This window comes from Macaca mulatta, chromosome 19, assembly GCF_049350105.2.
Source record: "Macaca mulatta isolate MMU2019108-1 chromosome 19, T2T-MMU8v2.0, whole genome shotgun sequence".
Classification (NCBI taxonomy): Eukaryota; Metazoa; Chordata; class Mammalia; order Primates; family Cercopithecidae; genus Macaca; species Macaca mulatta.
Genome location: NC_133424.1, coordinates 56,738,680 through 56,759,537, shown reverse-complemented (window position 1 = coordinate 56,759,537; position 20,858 = coordinate 56,738,680). Strand labels below are relative to the sequence as shown.

Here is a 20,858-nt window from a genome sequence, read left to right as displayed (position 1 = left end):
ATTTCTTAATAAGATGAATTATATTGCTAAAAGTTATAATGATGAATTTCCATGCATCACTGTTGTACTGTAATAATTTTAATATATTGATGAATTTTGTTTGCTGCTTTTCATAAAATTTTGCAGTTCTATTCATTGAGACATTTTCCTTTAGTTTTCTGGCTTTTGTTGTTGTTGTTCTCTTATGGTATAATTTGGTTATCAAGATTATACTAGGATTTGTACTACTAATGTAGTAAGTTAAGAAGCCTCCCAAAGTGCTGGGATTACAGGCGTGAACCACCACCCCCAGCCTGGGAGCCTTTTTGATATGCACTTTTCAATAATTGACAGATGCATAATGAAAAAATCTAAGCAAGCACACAAATAAGCATGTAGCAAATTTAAATAGCACAGTTAGCAAGTTTGGTGAAAACATAAATGTATGCATATCCATCTGATAGAGGACACACATGGTTTTCCAATAGACACAGATGTCACAAAAATTAACCTTGTATTAGGCCAAAAATAAAAATATTCCTGAACTCGTTAAAATTCAAGTATGTCAGATTAAATCAAGTAATCCTTCAACTTAGAGCAACGTATAAGAACATCAAACATGTAAACATCAAAAGACACAGATAAGCCAAAAGAATTTCACTGTCCCTTTATGTGCCCTAAGTTGCAATGTCAAGCTATAGTTGGATACTATTCAACCATTTCCTGCCCATTGCATAGAGGTGGGGGTCTTCACTTACCTGTCTAGTCCAGGACTGGAACTGCCTCACAATCCCTACAGCTTGAGGGTGTGTGGAAAAGAGAATGCCAGCCAGATATTCCAAACAGAGCCTCTGCCAGCAGGACCAGGCGACTATTCCTAGGAGAGATTGTTCTCACCCGTTATTAGGGCTTTCGTCCAGGCTAAAACTGTGGGCCTCTAATGGAATTCTTATTCAATTTTCTTACCCCATTAGGGTACCCAAATTTTTCTTTAATAGAAATCTTAAATCTTAAATGCAATAACATACAGCAAAATAAAGCCTAAGGCCAAACAAGGGGAAATTTTCAAAAAAGAATCTGAAAACTTCCCGTTTTCTTGTTATGCTGTGTTGTATCTCTTCTAGGAGGCTCTCAGTACTCCTGCAATTCCGCTGTTAAGGATTCAGACAGTGGTTGTTAATTCTTTCTGCTTCTCCTGAGACTAGGAAACAAATTACAGGGCTATGTTATATCGCAAGTGTAGATTATCCAGAGTCTTCATCAACAGAAACAAATCATGGTGAGGGGCGGGGAGGGAAAATATTTAAATGAATCTTAATTGAAAAGTTTCGTGGTTATAACATTGAAGGGCATGCCTATAAAAGTCTTCACCATAAAAGTCTTCAGTAGAATGGTAAAGTGCTCATTTCCAAGTAGTAAAATATTGAAACTTTTTCTTTTCATCGTTGATAGTGATTTATTTAACATTTCATTAGTGATTTATTTTACATTTCATTATTTTATCGTTATTATGATTGCCATTATTTTAGACGAATGCACGGAAGTCAAAGGACTTCCGGCCAACCCCTGACTTCACCCGGGTAGCCTTGCGAATGGTCACAGCGGCGCGCGGGGCTTTCTGGGGATTGTGGTCCATAGGCCTCCTAGCGCATGCGCCGTGGTACCGGACGCACGCTGCAGGCGACATTGTTTGGGATGTTGGGGTGAGTCCCGCCTGGACCGCGCCCCTCTTGGAGGCGTAGCCAGGAGTAGGGGTGTCGGATGTGCAGCTGTGACCCGTCCCTGTGGACTGAAGTAGGAGAAGTGGAAGAGGGGACTGGTGACCAATGATAAGGCCTCGTGGGTGGGGTAGGCTGGGGAAGTTCAGCGGCGCGACCCACCTGGGATGGGATGGGGAGAGCTTGGGCTCGGTTTGGGGAGCAGCCCTGGGTTTGAGAAAACAGTGCATCTTCTTCACGTTTCGTGACAGCGACTCGCGCTGTGCGTCCTCGGGTCGAAGCTTAGTGTCAGTCTTGGGATGTGCATCTCTGGATGAGGGCAGGGGGGCGCTGGCTCAGGGTTCAGGAGTAATGGCTGGGTCTGTGCGTCCCTGAATGGGATAAGGGATTTGCCTAATCAGCGTGTCTCTGGGTATAGAGGATGGTTTGGGCTGTTCTCGCTCAGTTTGGTGGGGGCGATTCTGGCTCAGCACCCCTAGGTTCTTGGAGGGGGAGTTGTCTTGGGTCTGAACTCTGGATTTTGGCAGCTCTGACTCCAGCGGGGCATTTCTAACGTCAGGGCAGAGGTTCTGGCTTCTGGCAATAAAGAAACAACTCAGACCGTAATAACTCTGGAGTTTAATGTCACCGAATTTATTTTGAAAAGAACTGCCCCAGGCCGGGTGCGGTGGCTCACGCCTGTAATCCCAGCACTTTGGGAGGCCGAGGTGGGCGGATCACGAGGTCAGGAGATCGAGACCATCCTGGCTAAAACGGTGAAGCCCCGTCTCTACTAAAAAAGATACAAAAAATCAGCCGGGCGTGGTGGCGGGCGCCTGTAGTCCCAGCTACTCGGGAGGCTGAGGCAGGAGAATGGCGTGAACCCGGAAGGCGGAGCTTGCAGTTAGCCTAGATCGCGCCACTGCACTCCGGGTCTCGGCGACAGAGCGAGACTCCGTCTAAAAAAAAAAAAAAAACAAAAAGAAAAGAAAAGAAAAGAACTGCCTCAAATTATTAACTCCATTCTCACCTCACATGCTGTGAGCCAGGGAGTAGGGACTTTGAGGATTATAAAGCAGATGAGCAAATATAAGTTGTTAAATTGCACTCAACAAATTTGAAGTTTGAACGCTCTCTGTATATTTGATAAAGTTAGAGAATTTGTGTTAATTATTTTAGGTGTAATGCAGGATTTATTACATTTCTGATTGTGTTTCTGGGCAATTGCAGTTCCAGATTCAGCTGCACTTTTCCTCTAGGTCCTCATTCCCTGAAGAGGTTGATATGGGCTTCTGGTCTCATTCCTGATGCATTCCTCAGATCAGAGTAGTTGTCAGGTTGAAGGATGAGAAAGGCATTTGTGTGCGAGAGCTGTGTGGACTTTGGTAGGTAGGGAAAAAACAAGAGTCTTGAGGTGCCATGTGCCCCATGTCTTTGGCTGCCCCACCTTTTCCCCTGCTGTCTGCCCTGAAAGGCCACAATTGCCTTCTGGCCTTGCTTGTCTTTGGCCAATGGGAAGTCTCAACAGAAAAGTTTGGAGAGAGGAAGAATTGTGATTTGGAGTATCTTGTCCCCCAGTTCTCTCTCTGCAGGATTGTCACAGATTAGCTGCCCTTCTAACAACAGATCATGGTTTGGGTGGCCCTGGCCACATGGTCCTCTCAGTTCCCGGCTCCAGGGACTGCTCCCTCCCCTTACCTCTTAAGGCCCAGGTATTATAATAGCACCTCCCTGTCACTTCCCAGGATAGAGCCTTATCCACTGTGATTTCCTTACCCCCAGCCAACACCATTGTAAGCCATCTGTTTATTAAATTCCCCTCAAATTTGAATATTCTGGTTCCTGCCATGGCCCTGACTTGATACAGGCAGGTAGTGTCTGAAGCCAGAAATTCAGGAAACCAAACCCCCAACCATATATGTGTGAGTGCATGTGTGTAGATGTGTGCTTGAAAATAAACCTGTCCCATTTTTGGCTCTTAAGTGAGAACAGGTACTGGAAGTAGAAGGTGAGTTTATGTCTTTGCAAATGCATCTAATGTATAATATCCAAGCCAATTCTATCTCTGCATTTGTTAATATCGAGAAACATTGAGTGCTTGTTAAATGATAAGATCCTTACCAAGTGCAGTGGATAAAAGACTGTAGCTTGGTTATTTTTGTTTTTAGGATTTGTAGTTTTTTGACAGGGGAAAGGAGGAGTGTTTTCTTGGTAGCTTTTAATTATTGTAAAACGATGTAATTCATGCTGTACTGATGAGTTGAATACTCCTTATTTTGCCCTTTGTTGGAACCCCAAATAAGATGTGATTAATGATGTCTCTTAAAGGTAGGAAAGGAGAGAAAAGGAGTCCAAGGATTTACCAAAAAGACATTTCATAGTCTTTTAATCTGATTTTATAACGCTGTGAGCTGCAATTCAAAGGGTAGCCAACAGACCAGTGCCAATAAATGATGTTGGTCTGTGACCAGATAATTTGAGAACTTGAGTGCAAATGTTTAAAATTTTGTCTTATCGATTAACAATTATTGTTGTTATTAATAATAATAACAATTGGGCTTTAAATTGCATACCTTCTTAATTTCCTTTTTCCAGTAATTTCTTTTTACTGTATCTTACCAAAATATCAGTCTGTGACAGACTTTATCACTTTATCACAGATAGTCTGAAAAGCACTATCTGAGAAGGCAGAAACATGGTTTTGGGCTTTTATTTTTTAATCTTTGCAGTTTCCACAGTACCTAAAGTGGCAATTTTATACACTAAGTTTCTCCACAAAGGCCAGAGACAATTGTGTTTACAGGGTTTATCAGATGGAATCCCAATAAAAAATAAATAGAACACTCAAATTGGGTAATTTGAGAAGAGCTTAATAAAGGCACAATCCATAAAGTTGTAGGCAGGCTGTGGTAATCAGCAAAGGATATTGCAATATTTCAGAACTAGTGATAGCAGGATAACTTACTGCCTTTAGGACTGAAGGGCTAAGTGAGGAGGCAGTCACTAAAACCTGAAGAAAGATTTATGGGATGACAGCTGCCTGATGGAGACCATGACCTTTGGTAAATGGATATGGAACATAGCCATTCCACAGCTTACCTGGGGGGATAAATATCCTGACTTCACTCTTGTCCCTTCTCCGGATCTCTTGCTGGCTTTCCCCATTGGCTGAACCCAACTGGAAGCTAATTGGCAAGGGAATCCACTGATAAAAGCAGAACAGGAAGGGGCTTTAGTGTATATGAAGTGGCAAGCTTAGAAGGTCTGTGTCTACCTACTTTGGACTACCTGCAGTCTGAGAACATTTATAGTTCAGTATACTGTGAGCATTTCCAGAGCAGAGGATGTGTCTTTTATGTCATAGGTGTGTCATCAATATTTGCAAAAGCAGGGGATAGAATGGGTGCTGGAGAGATAGTTTAGGAAGCCAAGAGTCAAGGTGTAGATGTTTAAAAATTTGTATTATTGATTAACATAATAATAAAAATTGAGATTTAATTTGTATATCTTGGCTAACCTCAAGTTTTTTAGACCACAGGTCTAGCCATACAAAATCAAGTCTTGCATGTGAAAAGTGGAAATAGCAGAAGGTCCCTGTCATCCTGAGATTGCTCTCTCCTCTCTCTCTTCTTTTTTTTGAGACAACTCTGTCTCTGTTGCCCAGGCTGGAGTGCAGTGGTGCAATCACGGCTCACTGAAGCCTCCGCCTCACAGGTTCAAGTGATTGTCCTGCCTCAGCCTCCTGAGTAGCTGGGATTATAGGCGCCCGCCACCACAGGCAGCTAATTTTGTATTTTTAGTAGAGACAGGGTTTCACCATGTTAGCCAGGCTGGTCTCGAACTCCTGGCCTCAAGCGATCCACCCATCTTGGGTTCCTAAAGTGCTGGGATTTCAGGCGTGAGCCACTGTGCCCAGCCCTGAGATTGCTCCCTTAATCAGCAATTCTGGGGCCTCTTTTCCTGCGAAATTCAGATGTAGATTATGTCAGTTCATTCACAAGTCTGAGCAAAGGAAAAGAATGTGCAGGTTTTGACCCAAAACCTTGAGGAGAGAGAGAGGAGTTACACAGTGGTTCGAGATTGAGGGACTGGGGCCAAATCGAGGGAAGTCTTGAGAAGGTGGGAGTTCAGTCTGTTCAGAGTGAGAAGAGATGATATCTAGGGAGTGGAGAAATTGTGAGAAACTTTTACAGATAAGGAAGGAACAAATGTTCATTCATAACTTGTTGAATCCATGATCTCATGGATTCTTTCTTCTTTGCAGTTCTGCTTTTCCAGAATCCTGCCCTTTCCAAAAGGAAGACGATATGATGAAGTTCCAGGTAAGTTAAGGGTTTCTTTCTCTTTAAATATACTGTTCATTGTGAGGAACCAGACACTTCTGTTTTCTGAAAGGAGGTCAGCATTTTTTGAGTGACTGCTATGTATTAGGTACTTTATCTTGCTCATAATGACTTTGTGAGGCAGGCGGTTTGACTCCCTTTATAGAAGTGAAGAAATAACTCACAGATTTCAAGATGTCTGCTTTGGTGCTACTCTAAGTGTGGTTCATGTACCAGTACCAGTACCAGTACCAGTCCATGAACTGCTTGTCACTGCCCCATGAGGGAAAAAGAATTAAGAGTAAGTTCAGAAACTTTTATAGCAGTTTGGTGTTGCCACAGCATCCGAGTGCATGGGCAGCATATACATGACCATACTCTAAATGTCACTGGTCTAGTTGAATAAGTAGCAAGATTTGAATGGGTATGTATTGGTCAGAGTTCAACCAGCAAGGCAGAACCAGTAAGAGATATATATTAAGAGATTTATTGTAAGGAATTGACTTATATGATTATGGGGGCTAACTAGGCAAGTCCAAAATCTACAGGGCAGCCCATCAGGAAGGGTAGGCCAGAACTCTTGGACAGACTGAAGCTACTGTCTGTGGGGGGAATTTCTCCCCCTCCCAGGGAAGCCTCAGTTCTGCTCATAAGACCTTTCAGTTTATTGAATCAGACATACTCAGATTAGTTAGAATAATCTCCCTTAAAGTCAACTGATTATGGACTTTAATCACATCTACAAATTATCTTCACAGCAATACCTGGATTAGTGTTTGATTCAATAACTGAGGACTGTAGCTTAGCCAAGTTGACACATTAAAAAGACCATCACAGTGTGGAGGAAGGATTTTCTTTTAATCATGAAAAAATTAATTATGAAAATACACAAAAAGAGCAAATGGTATTATGATCCTCCATTTGCAGTACCCATCATGCAGTTTCAACAATTAACTTTTTGCCAAAGAGATTTGCTTAATCTCTTTTTCCGTTTTTTCTTTCCCAAAGTATTTTAAAGAGGCATGTTATTTCACACTGTATTGGTTTTTCTCTGAGTACCTCACTCTTGTATAGTACCTTATTATATATGCAACTAAAATGAATGAGCTCACACTTTTATCCTTCTGCCTAGAAACCATCTTGCCCAAGTCCAAGATTCATTATGTCCATTTTCTATCTTCTGACTTACAGCAACAGTTTACCAAATATTCACCACTACATCACCCAGGTCACCATTTTTCCAGCCTCCTATAACAGCGTCCTCAATGGTTATCTCCTGGACCTAAAACCAATGCCATGAATATTTGGTAGCACTCTGCTGGTTTTGATTAGCTTGGGTGTGTCCTCATAGTGAAGAAGAGGGGCAAGAGAGCAAGTGGACACGTGAGATCTCTCGAGGCCCAGGTTTAGAACTGGCACGTTATCACTTCTGCTTCATTTTGGTAGCCAGAGCAAGTTCCATTCCAAGTCCAAACTAAAGGGGTAAGGAGACACACTCTGGTCCTTTAGTGGGACTGGAGAGCATGGAAGAGGATATTTCTAAACAGCAACCTAATTTACCACACTCTCTATGTATTTCAGTATATATTTCCTTAAAAATGGACTAATGAGATAATCAATAATTATTTGGTATTATCTAATACCCAGACAATAATCAAATTTCCCTGATTATCTAAAAAAAATTTTTTTTAACAGTTAGTTTGTTCAAATGGGATCTTAACAAGGTCTATACTATCATATAGTTGGTTGTTACATCTCATAATCTCTTTTAATCCAGAGAAATCTGCCCCTCTACTTTATTCTCTCCTGCTATTAACTTGTTGTAGAAACCAAGTTTGGTGTCCTGTGTTCTTTCCTACATTTGGAATGCATTTGTTTGCTTCCTTTTGGTGTCTTTCAATGTGTTATTCTATCCACAGTATTTCTTGTAAGTGGAAGCACCAGATGCTTGAATAGATTTAGGTTTAAGGTTTTACAAGAATACTTCATAGATGGTTTTACAACAATACTTCATAGAAGAAAAGATTTAAAGATTTTTGCATGTGTTTATTAGTTTATAAAATTTGGTTTCTTAATATTTTGGGGTTGTCCTTGTACCTGTATCCTGTGACAATCGCTGCCTAGGATTCCTACAAGGGATCCATCCAGCTACAAGGGTGGTGGAGAAGTGAGTGTTTTATTTTCCCAGGCTTTATAGTTGAGGCAGAGAATGGAGAATGGGGAGTATGCTGGGTGAACCTCTATTCCTAACGCCTTCTCCCTACGTTGGAACACCCCAAGCAGGCTTCAGGGTATCTGTATTTCCTGAATGGTTAACTCCAATTCAATTTTGTTGCCTCTAACAGTAGTGCTACTGAGAGAGTGGTGCTATTAGGACAACAGTGCTGACTCCCCTAGATTTTGGTTTTAATCATTGTCAGATTTTGGTAGTTGGACAATTGTTAGTAACATATTCCTTGTGAAGTCCTTTGTAACTGCTTACAACTTTTGTTTGAAAGCTCTGCTTTATTTAGAGATGCAGCATCTATTGAGAGAACATATCTGTAAATACTTAACTCTGAGCAGTGTGATATATGCAGCGATAGAAATATTTTATGTAAAAATTGGTTTCTTGATTAGGAGATGGTTATTAATATCAGCTTATTCCCCACATCCTTTTATTTTGAGAAATTTCAATTTATCAGGAAGATGAAAGAATAGCATAATGTGTAATCTTCACCTTGATTCACCAGTTGTTCAGAATCACCCACAAACATATGCATAATATACGTACATACACACACATATCTATATTTTATTTTGATGACTCAGTTGGGGATAAATTGCAGGCATCATTATAATTCATCCCTAAATATTTCAGCTTATAGCTCCTAAGAATAAGAGCATTCTCCTACATTTCCACATTACTGCTAACATACTCAAGAAATTTCACATTGATACCACTATTTTTTAATACCTAGTTGATATCGAAGTGTTCTTATTTATCCTAATCTCCCTTTTCTCTTTTGTGTTTTTTGAATCTAGGGGCCAATGCTTTTAGTTACCCTGTCTTCTTAGTTCCTTTTAACATGATAAAAATAGATTAATCTGCCATGAAAAAGTGAAAATACCAAATCTTGGTGTGTGATGAGAAATGAACTCATGGAACACTACTAGACTTATGTATTGGCACAACACCTTAGTGTAGATTTATCTGCCTGTTTCCTGGGCCATATTTTATAATTTGATTAATATTGTCCTTTGGGAATCCCTGATCCAACAGGATTAGTGTCCTTATGAGAGAGACTCAACACAGCTTGCTGTCATTCTCCCTATGCCACGTAAGGACACAGTGAGAGGACAGCTGTCTACAAGCCAAGAGAAGAAACCTGAATGAAACCTATCTTGGTGGTACTTGATCTTAGACTTTCCAACCTCCAGAACAGGAAGAAATAAGTTTATTTTGTTTAATCTAGTCAGACTGTGGTATTTTATTAAGGCAGCCCAAACAGACTAAGACCAGTCATTTGTGTGGATGATTGATGTGGCGTGTGGTTGATGTTTTAGGAAAGGGTGACATTCAAGGATGTGGCTGTTGTCTTCACCAAGGAAGAGCTGGCACTATTGGATAAAGCCCAGATAAACCTGTACCAAGATGTGATGCTGGAAAACTTCAGGAACCTTATCCTAGTGGGTGAGTAACTGACCATCAGACCACTGAACCTGTTTCTTCAAATCATCATTTCAAACCGGATAGAATATTCCAGTTAGATCACAAAAAGATGCATTGGCCACTGGAAAGAAAAATCCTAAGAGATTCATGTGCAGGTTAGAACTCTGCAGTTAATGAGCTTTTACAGATCAATGTGAGGATGTGGCCCCTTGTGATGTGAGGGAGCTCTCCCCAAATCTCATACCCCTGGCCTGTGGGCATTCAGTGCAGGTAGTAACCCCTCCCTCCCTACTCACACATTTAGGCTCTCATTCTTTCCTCATATTTCTCAGAATGAGACTGATAAAATTCACACATCACCAACGGCCTTGATCTATTGGTTGCTTCTGGAGAAAAATCAATGTTTATCCAATGTTTTGGATAAACCAGTGTTAAAGGAACCAAGGGAGAACTTTGGTTTCATTGGCAGTTACAATAGCCAACACTTACTGGTATGTAGTAAGTGTAATCTAAGTGTTGGTTTATTTGATTACTTTTTGATAAATATCTAACCTCATTTTTATTTCTCAGAGGTTCATATACAGTTATGTGTTACCTAAGTTTAGTTTATGAGATAGAGATATGGTTTGGCTATGTCCCTACCCAAGTCTCATCTTGAATTGTAGCTCCCATAATTCCCACATGTTGTGGGAGGAACCTGGTAGGAGGCAACTGAGTCATGGGGCAGGGGTCTTTCTCATGCTGTTCTCATGAGAGTGAATAAGTCTCATGAGAGCTGATGGTTTTATAAATGGGTGTTCTCCTGCACAGGCTTTCTCTTTGCCTGCCGCCATGTAGGACATCCGTTTGCTCTTCCTTCACCTTCTGCCATGATTGTGAGGCCACCCCAGCCATATGGAACTATGAGTCAATTAAACCTCTTTCCTTTATAAATTACCCAGTTTGGGGTATGTCTTTATTAACAACGTGAGAATGGACTAATACAGATAGTTACTGTTATTAGCCCCCTTTTATGATGTATTACTCTGTTTTCACACTGCTGATAAAGACATACCCAAGACTGGGCAATTTACAAGATAGAGGTGTATTGGACTTACAGTTCCACATGCCTAGGGAGGCCTCACAATCATGGTGGAAGGTGAAAGGCACGTCTCACATGGTGGCAGACAAGAGAAGAGCGCTTCTTCAGGGAACCGCCCCCTGCCCCCCCCCTTTTTTTTTTTTTTTTTTTTTGACAGAGTCTGGCTCTGTAGCCAGGCTGGAGTGCAGTGGTGCTATCTTGGCTCACTGCAACCTCCACCTCCCGGGTTCAAGCAATTCTCCTGCCTCAGTCTCCTGGGTAGCTGGGACTACAGGCATGTGCCACCATGCCCAGCTAATTTTTGTATTTTTAGTAGAGACGGGGTTTCACCATGTTGGCCAGGATGGTCTCAATCTCTTGACCTCGAGATCCGCCTGCCTTGGCGTCCCAAAGTGCTGGAATTACAGGCATGAGGCGCCGCATCCAGCTGGAAACTCCCCTCTTTAAAGCCATCAGATCTCATGAGACTCATTCACTATCATGAGAACAACACAGGAAAAACCTGCCCCCATAATTCAATCACTTCCCACTGGGTTCCTCCCATGACACATGGGAATTGTGGGAGTTACAATTCAAGATGAGATTTGGGTGGGGACACAGCCAAACCATATTATCCCACCCCTGGCCCCTCCCAAATCTTATGTCCTTACATTTGAAAACCAATCATGCCTCCCAACAGTCCCCCAAAGTCTTAACTCATTTCAGCATTAACTCAAAAGTCCACAGTCCAGTGTCTCATCTGAGACAAGCCAAGTCTAATCCGTCTATGAGCCTGTAAAATCAAAAACAAGTTATTTACTTCCTAGGTACAGTGCAGGTACAGGCATTGTGTAAATACAGCTGTTCCAAATGGGAGAAATTGGCCAAATCAAAAGGGCTACAGGCCCCATGCAAGTCTGAAATCCAACAGGGCTGTCAAATCTTAAAGCTCAAATGTGATCTCCTTTGACTCTATGTCTTGCATCCTGGTCACACTGATGTAAAAGGTGGGTTTCCATGGTCTTGGGCAGCTCTGCCCCTGTGGCTCTGCAGAGTATAGTCTCCCTTCTGGCTGCTTTCATGGGCTGGTGTTGTGTGTTTGTGGCTTTTCCAGGCACACGGTGCAAGCTGTCAGTGCATCTAGCATTCTGGGGTCTGAAGGACAGTGGCCCTCTTCTCACAGCTCCACTAGGCAGTGCCCTGGTAAGGACTCTGTGTGGGGGCTCTGACATGTGGGAATTATGGGACACGACACGTGGGAATTATGGGAGTTACAATTCAAGAAGAGATTTGGGTGGGGACACAGCCAAACCATATCAATGAATGAAACAACTGAGTCACAGAATTAATAACTTGCCCACGATCACAACTGCTTGTAAGAACTAGGATTTGAGCCCTCCTAATCTGGCCCTAGGTCCTATGTTTGTAATAAATAACCTCATGAAACCAAAGTGTAAACTGTAGACACAGGGCCTTTTGCATAAATCTACATATCCTTGCAGTTGTTTCTCAAACTGCAGGATAAAACCCTCTTGGCGAGTCCTGAAATCAAATTACTGTGTCATAACTAGCAATTTTTAAAAAGCAAAGTAGATTAATAGAACAGAAAACAAAAGAATTTATCAAAGTGCATTGCACATAGTATGTAAGTATCAGCTGATAAAACTTCTGTTTCAGTGACCAGTCTGTGTTGATGCTTGTGCCTATTCCTACTGAGTCACAATGCCGATTTTACTGTGGGTTACAATCAAAACAATTGGGAAACCACTGCTTAAGCCCATTCGGAGCAGCTCATGGTCTCCCTTTCCCTGATACTATTTTATAAACTTAAAGTCACTTTCAATTAACCCAGAAAGGAGCTTGAACCAAAGCGGTATCCAGTGGGACTTGACTATGATATTCATGCCATTTTGAAACCCATCTTAGGGTCCCAAGAATATGATCATCCTCTTCTGCCTCAGGCCCCTGTTTGTTATATACCACAGTCTTGCTTCCCTGGGTGCCAGGCCATTGACAGTGCCACAGTATCTGTTACCCATTCTCATAGTCATGGCTGTTTGAGATTCTGCAGTAACTTAAAAGGGTAGAACTTAAGGAAATGGATTGTAGGATCTGAGTGGTTTCTATCTTTTCATGAAGACAAAGAACCTTGGGGAAAATAAAAAGGATGTATCTTAAAGCTCATCTCAGAAGTTTAACATATGCATCCCCGCACAATGCCAGGACCATATTTCACAATGTTTATCCCCATTTTCATCCCCATTGCCTTTTCATCCCCATCCCCTTTAGGCTCACCATGTACAGTTATGCAGGTTGTACACAAAGATACATGATAGTCCTCCATACGACAGTGATGTGAAGGAAGGGAAGCTATCAGGAGATAGGACTTGTTGCTTGTTTCTGAAACCTCTTGTGACCCTTTGGGTCCCTCACTCTGCCCAACATATAGAAAACACTCCATCAATATGTATTATTTACATACACACATACACTACATAAAATGGGAGCCTTTCCCATACCTTTTGTAGCAAGATTATTGAAAGCTTTTTATTGACTACTCTTATAGCAGGGAGGTGAATTTCTTCCTTCATAAATTTTTCCTAAGACTTCCTTTTTTTCTTTTTTTGTTGCGTGGGGGTGGAAAGATCTTGCTCTGTCACCCAGGCTGGAGTGCAGTGGCACAATCTTGGCTCACTGCAGCCTCTGCCTCCCAGGATTAAACAATCCTCCAACCTCAGATTTCCAAGTGGCTGGGATCATAGGCAAAACTGACCCAATTTTTAATTTTTTTGTAGAGATGGGATCTCACCATATTGTCCAGCCTGGTCTTGATCTCCTGGGCTTGAGTGATTCTCCCACCTCAGCCTCTCAAAGTGTTGCTACTACAGGCATGAGCCACTGCACCTGGCCAAGATTTCTCTTAATTTCCCTACAACACTTGATTTCTAATTGGCAGCTCACAGGTTAGAATTACCATGGCTCTAATTGTTTCACAATTAGAACAGGGACAACTTCCCACCCCATCGTATTTCATTTTCTCAAAACCTCTGGACAGATGATTGACTTGTTCTCTTAGCCACATTCTCTTTCTTCTCATAGGAGATGGGATTAAAAACAACATTTTGAATCTTCAGGAAAAGGGGTTAAGTTACCTTTCGCAAGAAGTGCTTCGTTGCTGGCAGATTTGGAAACAAAGGATCCGGGATTTAACTGTGAGTCAGGATTATGTCATGAACCTTCAAGAAGAGTGTTCCCCACATTTAGAAGATGTTTCCCTCTGTGAAGAGTGGGCAGGCGTGTCTCTTCAGATTTCTAAAAATGAAAACTATGTAGTAAATGCCATTATCAAAAATCAAGATATCACAGCATGGCAAGGCCTGACACAGGTTCTTACCCCAGAATCGTGGAGGAAAGCCAACATAATGACTGAGCCCCAGAACTCTCAGGGAAGATATAAGGGAATTTACATGGAAGAGAAATTGTATAGACATGCTCGGCATGATGGCAGCCTCAATTGGACCGCACGTGATCATCATGAGTCCCAAGAATGTAAAGGAGAGGACCCTGGTAGACACCCCGACTGTGGGAAAAACTTGGGTATGAAATCAACAGTTGAACAACATAATGCGGCCCGTGTAGTACCACAGCCTTTCACATGTAATAACTGTGGGGTGGCCTTTGCAGATGATACAGATCCTCGTGTCCATCACAGCGCTCACCTAGGAGAAAAATCTTATAAATGTGACCAGTATGGAAATAACTTTATTCAGAGCCAAGATCTTATCGTTCATTGTAAAACCCACTCAAGCGAGACTCCCTATGAGTTCCATGAATGGCCTACGGGCTGCAAACAGAGCTCACACTTTCCCAGATATCAGAAAGTCCCCCCGGGAGACAAACCCTACAAATGTAAAGAATGTGGCAAGGGCTTCAGGCGCAACTCCTCCCTTCACAACCATCATCGAGTCCACACAGGAGACATGCCCTACAAATGCGACGTATGTGGGAAAGGGTTTGGATTTAGGTCCCTTCTTTGTATTCATCAGGGAGTACACACAGGGAAAAAGCCCTATAAATGTGATGAGTGTGGGAAGGGCTTTGATCAGAGCTCGAACCTTCTTGTCCATCAGCGAGTCCACACTGGAGAGAAGCCCTACAAATGCAGTGAGTGTGGCAAGTGCTTTAGTTCAAGCTCCGTTCTTCAAGTCCACTGGAGGTTTCACACAGGGGAGAAACCTTATAGGTGTGGTGAGTGTGGAAAGGGCTTCAGCCAAAGTACACACCTTCACATTCACCAGAGAGTCCACACAGGGGAGAAACCATACAAATGCAATGTGTGTGGAAAGGATTTTGCATATAGCTCTGTTCTTCACACTCATCAGAGAGTTCACACTGGAGAAAAACCATATAAATGCGAAGTGTGTGGAAAGTGCTTTAGTTACAGCTCATATTTTCACTTACATCAAAGAGATCACAACAGAGAGAAACCATATAAATGTGATGAGTGTGGTAAAGGCTTCAGTCGGAATTCAGATCTTCATGTTCATCTCAGAGTCCACACAGGAGAGAGGCCCTATAAGTGTAAGGCATGTGGTAAGGGCTTCAGTCGTAATTCGTACCTCCTTGCCCATCAGAGAGTGCATATAGATGAGACACAGTACACACATTGTGAGCATGGCAAGGACCTTCTGACTCATCAAAGACTATGTGAGCAGAGAGAAACATTATAAACATAGTAAGTCAGGGTTAAATTAGGAAAACAGAAGCCACACTGTATTCCAGATGATAGGGGCTTACTCAGCCTGTGGGAGGGCTGGGGGAGCAAAAGACAGCAACACTCTCATCAATGATGTCAGCCTGCAGCACTGGAGTGTGCCAGGCAAGGATTGTGGATTTCAAGAACTTCTGTGAAGTTCCCATCGACTGCTGTATGCTGCAATGGCAAAGTAGGTGACTCTCGACAAATGGGTGGTTTTTGGTAGTGGTTGTAGTTAAAGGTCAAATTTCCTTTAAAGGGTGTATCCAGGAAGGAAATTCTAATTGGGATGATTATGGTAAGGTCTTCAGTTCAGCCAAAGTCTTTAGATATTTTTTAGTCCCCACTAGAAAAATACTCTCTGTATGAAGAACATTCAAAAGTGTGCTCAGAAATGAAACCCATGCTCTTACTATGAAAGAACATTAGTACTCAGGTTTTCCATGAGATTCTGTACACAGGTGAGAAGCTCTAAAGAAGTGGTATTTGAAGGATATGGCAGAGGCAGTGCTGTGTTTATCATTTCCTTGCAAATAAGGCTCTGTTTCCCAGTAACCCCTGCAGTTAAGAATGTGCCCATGTGATTGAGTTCTAGCCAATGGAGTGTGAGCAAAAGTGATAGAAGCCACTTTCTGGTCTAGCCTTTACACACATCCTCAGGCTTCTCTATCCCTGCCAAGGTGACCTTGGAGGCTGCTTATTCCAGACTGGGTTGATAGAAGGTCACTATCTGATCTGTGTTGGATTTCTTTTTAGAGTAAGAAATAAAAATTCATTGTGTCTCACCACTGAGATTTTTGGTGGTTTATTTTGTTACTGCAACATTTCCTAGGCTATCTTGACTAGCATGGAGGGATTTTATAGCAATATGTTTCATTGTCATTGGAGTACATATACAGAAGTAACAATATAATTCAGAGTTCAAAACTTTTAAATCTTTAAGGCTTGATGTGGCAGTGCAGCCATCTAAAATGGTATGGATGCGACTTCTTCAGTGATAACTTCATTCATTGGTGTGTCCACCAAAGAGAAATGTGCCAGATGATATAGCTGTGGTAAAACTTTACAGAAAAGTACAACCCACAGTCATAAGAAATCTCATACAATAGAGAAACTCTATAATGTGGGATGCTGAATAAGTTTGTCAGCTCACACCTTAAAATGCGATTAAAAATTAACTAGAAGGCCGGGCACGGTGGCTCACGCCTGTAATCCCAACACTTTGGGAGGCCGAGGCGGGAGGATCATGAGGTCAGGAGATCGAGACCATCCTGGCTAACATGCTGAAACCCCGTCTCTACTAAAAATGCAAAAAATTAGCCGGGCGTGGCAGCAGGTACCTGTAGTCCCAGCTACTTGGGAGGCTGAGGCAGGAGAATGGTGTGAACCCGGGAGGCAGAGCTTGCAGTGAGCGGAGATTGCGCCACTGCACTCCAGCTTAGGCGACAGAGTGAGACTCCGTCTCAAAAAAAAAAAAAAAGAAAAACCAATATTGAGATTAATTCATTGGTGGATTCTACTAAACAGTAAAGATGTGAATTGTAAATAAACCCAGAAACGAAAAGAGAAGGGAACGCCCACCCACCCCCAGCTTGTCTCATGAGGCCAGCATTAAGTTGACAATACCAAACCAGACAAATAAATTATAAGGAAAGAAAACTACAGATGAATATCCTTCATGAACTAAGTGAAAAATCCTGAATACAGTAGTCCCTTGGTATCAGTGGGGAATTGGTTCAGGGACCCTTATGGATATCAAAATCCATGGATTCTCAAGTCTGTTATGTAAAATGGCCATAGTATTCTCACGTAACGTTTTCATATCATCCTGTATACTTCAAATTATTTGTATACTTCAAATTATTTCTATCTCTATACAATAAAAATGCCATGTAAATAGTTGTTATACTGTATTGGGTTTTTTATTTGTGTTATTTTTATTGTCGTGTTACTAATTTTTATTGTTTTTTTTTCTTAATATTTTTGATCCCTGTTTCATTGAATCTGTGGATGATTCTGTAGTCTCCAATGGCTTGAAGATCTCAATGACAGAGATTGAGGTGACCACGGGACCTGGAAAGTGAGGAAAGAAATCCAGGGAAAAAGATGTCAAGCAAAGAATTGCCCCTTATTCTACATTAAACTCGGCCCAAATTTCAGACTGACTGACACCCAGAATATATAAAGACTTGTACAGGCCAGGCGCGGTGGCTCAAGCCTGTAATCCCAGCACTTTGGGAGGCTGAGACGGGTGGATCACGAGGTCAGGAGATCGAGACCATCCTGGCTAACACGGTGAAACCCCGTCTCTACTAAGAAATACAAAAAACTAGCCGGGCGAGGTGACGGGCGCCTGTAGTCCCAGCTACTCGGGAGGCTGAGGCCGGAGAATGGCGTGAACCCGGGAGGCGGAGCTTGCAGTGAGCTGAGATCCGGCCACTGCACTCCAGCCTGGGCTACAGAGCGAGACTCCGTCTCAAAAAAAAAAAAAAAAAAAAAAAAAAAAGACTTGTACAATACAATATTAAAGAGCCCAACATCTCAATTATAATGGGCTTGAACAGTTACTTTACAAAGGAAGACATACAAATTGTTAATATAGCCCGTGAAGAAGTATGACATTATTGATCACCAGGAAAAAGCAAATGAAAACTTCAGAGAGATACAACTACACAACCACCAGAATGGCAGATATTAAAAATACTGATAACAGGCCAGGCGCAGTGGCTCACACCTGTAATCACAGCACGTTGGGAGGCCGAGGTGGGCAGATCATCCAAGGTCAGGAGTTCAAGACTAGCCTGGCCAACATGGAGAAACCCCATCTCTACTAAAAATACAAAAATTAGCTAGGCATGGTGGCAGGTGCCTGTAATCCCAGCTACTCGGGAGGCTGAGGCATCACTTGAACCCAGGAGGCAGTGGTTGCAGTGAGCCAAGATCATGCTACTGCACTTCAGCCTGCATGACAAGAGTGAAACTCCGTCTCAAAAAAAAAAAAAAAAAAAAAAAAGAAATTTACAGATAACAGCAAATGCTTGTTAGGATTCAAAACAATCAGAAATTGCATATATTTTGGGAGGCAGTGTAAAATTAATCTTTTGGGAGATGATCTGGTGGTTTCTTAAGCAGTTAAACACATCAAGCAATTCTAATCATAGATATTTATTCCAGAGAAAAGAAGGCATATGCCTGCAAAAAGACTTTTATAAGTATGCTGCAGGATCTTTATTCATAAAAATATTTAAACAATTAAAATGTAAGTAAGTTTCCAAAGACATATATTCATGCAATAGAACATCACTCAGTAATAAAAAGGATCAAATGACTGATATGTGCATCAACATGGATGGATCTTAAAAACACTATGCTCAAAGAATTGTAATGCAGAAGAGTACTTACTGTATGGTTCCATATATTTCATATTCTAAAATTGGTAAAATTTATGGTGGAAAAGTAGAACGGTGGTTGCCACTGGGGGAAGGAGTTAGAGACTGACTGGGAAGTGTCATGAGGGAATTTGTAGGGGTAATGTTAATGTTCTGATGGATAAGTGATAAGTAAAATAGCTAGATGGATGGCTAAGACATAAATGTTGCCAATTTTAGAATCTAAGCTGAGAATATATGGGTGACTACTGTATAATTCTTCCAACTCTTCTTTATGTTATACAATTTCAGGGCTAGGCACAGTGGCTTCTGCCTGTAATGCCAGCACTTTGGGAGGCCAAGGTGGGAGGATCACTTGAGGCCAGGAGCTTGAGACCAGCTGGGCAACATAGTGGGACCCCATCTTTGCAAAAAAAAAAAAAAAAAAAAATTAGCCAGGTGTGGTTGGGCACACCTATACTCCCAGCTACTTTGGAAGCTGAGATGGGAAGATGGCTTGAGCCCAGGTGGTCAAGGCCACAGTGAACTGTGATCATGCCAATGCACTCTAGCCTAGGTGACAAGCTGAGACCCTGTCTCAAAAAAAATTTTTTTGTAGTAAACTATTGAGAAAAACATAATTTTGAGTGAAAAATTTTAAAAGAGTTTTATAACACTATATATATATATATATATATATGTATCTCCAAAATTCCATACATTTTGCCAAAAAGACATACCAGCAACAGACACACGTTAAACAGATCCACCTGGCTACTGATGCAGCAGGGGAGAAAATGAGAGTGGGTAGTGGGGGATATAATGGAATAAATAAATGATATGGTTTGTTTTTTTCTTTTTCTTTTATTTTATATATTATTTATTTATTTATTTTGAGACAGAGTCTCGCTCTATCACCCAGGCTGGAGTGCAGTGGTGCCATCTTGGCTCACTGCAGACTCTGCCTCCTGGGTTTATGCCATTCTTCTGCCTCAGCCTCCTGAGTAGCTGAGACTACAGGTGCCCGCCACAATGTCCGGCTAATTTTTTTGTATTTTTAGTAAAGACCGGGTTTCACCGTGTTAGACAGGATGGTCTCGATCTCCTGACCTCATGATCCACCCACCTCGGCCTCCCACAGTGCTGGGATTACAGGCGTGAGCCACCGCACCCGGCCTTTATTTTTAATATGTATGCCCTCAAACATTCTCCTATTCAAATAAATATTTTTATGTTCACATTTTATTCAGCAGTTCTATGTAAACAAACTAGGAAGACAGTCTGTGGAAGTTTTATCTGTGTTGTTGCCAAAGGCTTGTAATATTTCTTGAAGAATATTTTCCAGAAATAATTTAGAAGTGATTCACAATTGAATCTTGTATGCCAAGAATACAGCACATGAACAAAACATTCTCTGACCGTGGATCAATCTTTTCTTCTCAAAATTCCATAGATTATTTTTATATTACTACTTTTAATGTTGCAGACAATAATTAAAATGCAAAGCTTATTTTTTCATTCCTTTGAATTGACTCAATTCTTTATTCTTCAGCCTTGCCGTTAAAAAATTTCTCAATGTGTACAAGTGCATCTCTACAAGTCTCTTCCTCCTTTTACTCTTACTCTTCCTCCTCCTACTTCTCCTTCTCCTACACACCCTCGCCTTCCTCCCCTTTCTCCTCCAGCTTCTTCTCCTCCTTCCAATATGTGATTTTGCCCATGAGGATAAATTGTTTATTCTCTCTTAATGATTTATTTGTTACCATCTGCTTCCTTCTCTAATCCTCATTTTTTCTCATTAGCTTATAAGATACACCTGATCAATATGCTTATATTCATTATAGAGTTTCTCATTATTTTTAGCCCTTGCCTCTAAGTTCTGAAAAAAGTTCTATGCCATGTATTCAGTTTCCTTTGAAGCATATAATTGATTTTTAAAAATAGACTTTATTTTAAGAGCAGTTTTAGGTTTACAGAAAAATTGCAGAGAAAGTATTAATATTTCCCATATACTCTCCTTTCCC

At 41.5% G+C, this 20,858-nt stretch overlaps 1 protein-coding gene across 7 annotated transcripts; it reads left to right on the top strand.

The window, feature by feature from the left end:
* The first annotated feature begins 1,622 nt into the window (after positions 1 to 1,622).
* ZNF285 (zinc finger protein 285) lies at positions 1,623 to 17,367 on the top strand. 7 transcript variants are annotated; one of them, XM_077983251.1, is made up of 5 exons: positions 1,623 to 1,682; positions 5,941 to 5,998; positions 9,545 to 9,671; positions 11,825 to 11,913; positions 13,810 to 17,367. In XM_077983251.1, the coding sequence occupies exon 5, from the start codon at positions 13,941 to 13,943 to the stop codon at positions 15,438 to 15,440; it is 1,500 nt and encodes a 499-aa protein (XP_077839377.1). In that variant the 5' UTR covers positions 1,623 to 1,682; positions 5,941 to 5,998; positions 9,545 to 9,671; positions 11,825 to 11,913; positions 13,810 to 13,940; the 3' UTR covers positions 15,441 to 17,367. The 7 variants fall into 7 exon arrangements, with proteins under 7 accessions (XP_077839377.1, XP_077839378.1, XP_077839376.1 ...); XM_077983252.1 differs by having other exon boundaries at positions 1,623 to 1,773; XM_077983250.1 differs by having other exon boundaries at positions 1,623 to 1,827.
* Positions 17,368 to 20,858: the final 3,491 nt, after the last annotated feature.